The sequence below is a fragment of the Pteropus alecto genome, unplaced genomic scaffold (assembly GCF_000325575.1).
Source record: "Pteropus alecto unplaced genomic scaffold, ASM32557v1 scaffold125, whole genome shotgun sequence".
Taxonomy (NCBI): Eukaryota; Metazoa; Chordata; class Mammalia; order Chiroptera; family Pteropodidae; genus Pteropus; species Pteropus alecto.
Genome location: NW_006436888.1, coordinates 1,442,069 through 1,442,979, shown reverse-complemented (window position 1 = coordinate 1,442,979; position 911 = coordinate 1,442,069). Strand labels below are relative to the sequence as shown.

The 911-nt window shown below is 63.6% G+C and overlaps 1 protein-coding gene across 1 annotated transcript in view; it reads right to left on the bottom strand.

Moving 5' to 3' along the window:
* Positions 1-911, bottom strand: part of RCC2 (regulator of chromosome condensation 2) — a 23,180-nt gene that overhangs the window by 21,782 nt on the left and 487 nt on the right. Inside the window, exon 2 of the mRNA XM_025048523.1 lies at positions 4-98. Coding sequence (XP_024904291.1) covers positions 4-91 — 88 coding nt within the window. The 5' untranslated portion in view covers positions 92-98. The remainder of the gene's footprint in view (positions 1-3; positions 99-911) is intronic.

Below are 911 nucleotides of genomic sequence, written 5' to 3'. Positions count from 1 at the left end.
AGCCGCCGCGCTTCCTGGGCCCGGCGCGGGCCGTGCCGTTGCCCGAGCTCGGCTCCTCCCAGGCCGCCGCCGCCGCCTTCTTCCTGGGCATGGTCGCGCTGGAGGAGACACGGGGCAGCGGCGCACAATGGACGGGTTATAAACTGCGCGGGGGGAGGGGAGCGCAGCAGAGCCACCGGCCTCCACTTCCTCCCCTGCCCTCCCCAAAGTGGCGGCCGCGGGGTGGGCGGAGAGGGGGTGAGCCGGGAGGAAATCGCGCCCCTCCCGGGGCCCAGCGCGCCTTCCCCGGGGAATCCCGCAAGGGAGCCCAGGCCGCTGACTGCAATCCGCTTAAGGAAAGAAAAAAAAAAATGGAGACCCCGGCCCATCTTCAAGTTAGGTTTACCTACATCGCATCACAATTATAGCCTACTCCCCAAAAAAGTAAAGGGGAAGAAAAAAGAGCCTCCGATCCCCTAGGTTCTAATTAGAGAAAGCTTCGGGACACTTCAAAGATCCTCCTTTGGCACCTCCGGTGGTGAAAGGACTCCCCGCTCCCCTGCCGCCCCACCTGCTGCTTTTGTCTCCGCGTCCCCCTCCCCAAGCCCGCTCAATTAAATGCAATTCTCTCCGACCTCCCCGCTCCTCGCCCAAGCCCCCAATTCCGCCCCAGCCTGGGGGTTCCGACCTCAGGCTCTAATTAGCCGAATCCCTCTGGGTGGGCTGCCCCGACGGGCGGGGGGAGGGTGTCGAATAAAGCTGGCCCCCAGCCCCAAACACCTGCTCACACAGACACGAAAAATAAAAACTTTAATGGTGCCCAACTCTACTGGCCCCTCCCCGAAAGTGCGGCCCGGAGGATCTCTGGTTCGGGCTGCAAAGTGCCCCGCTCCGCGGCTACTTTCCCCCAGCGTCCCTGCGCTTTCGCCCTG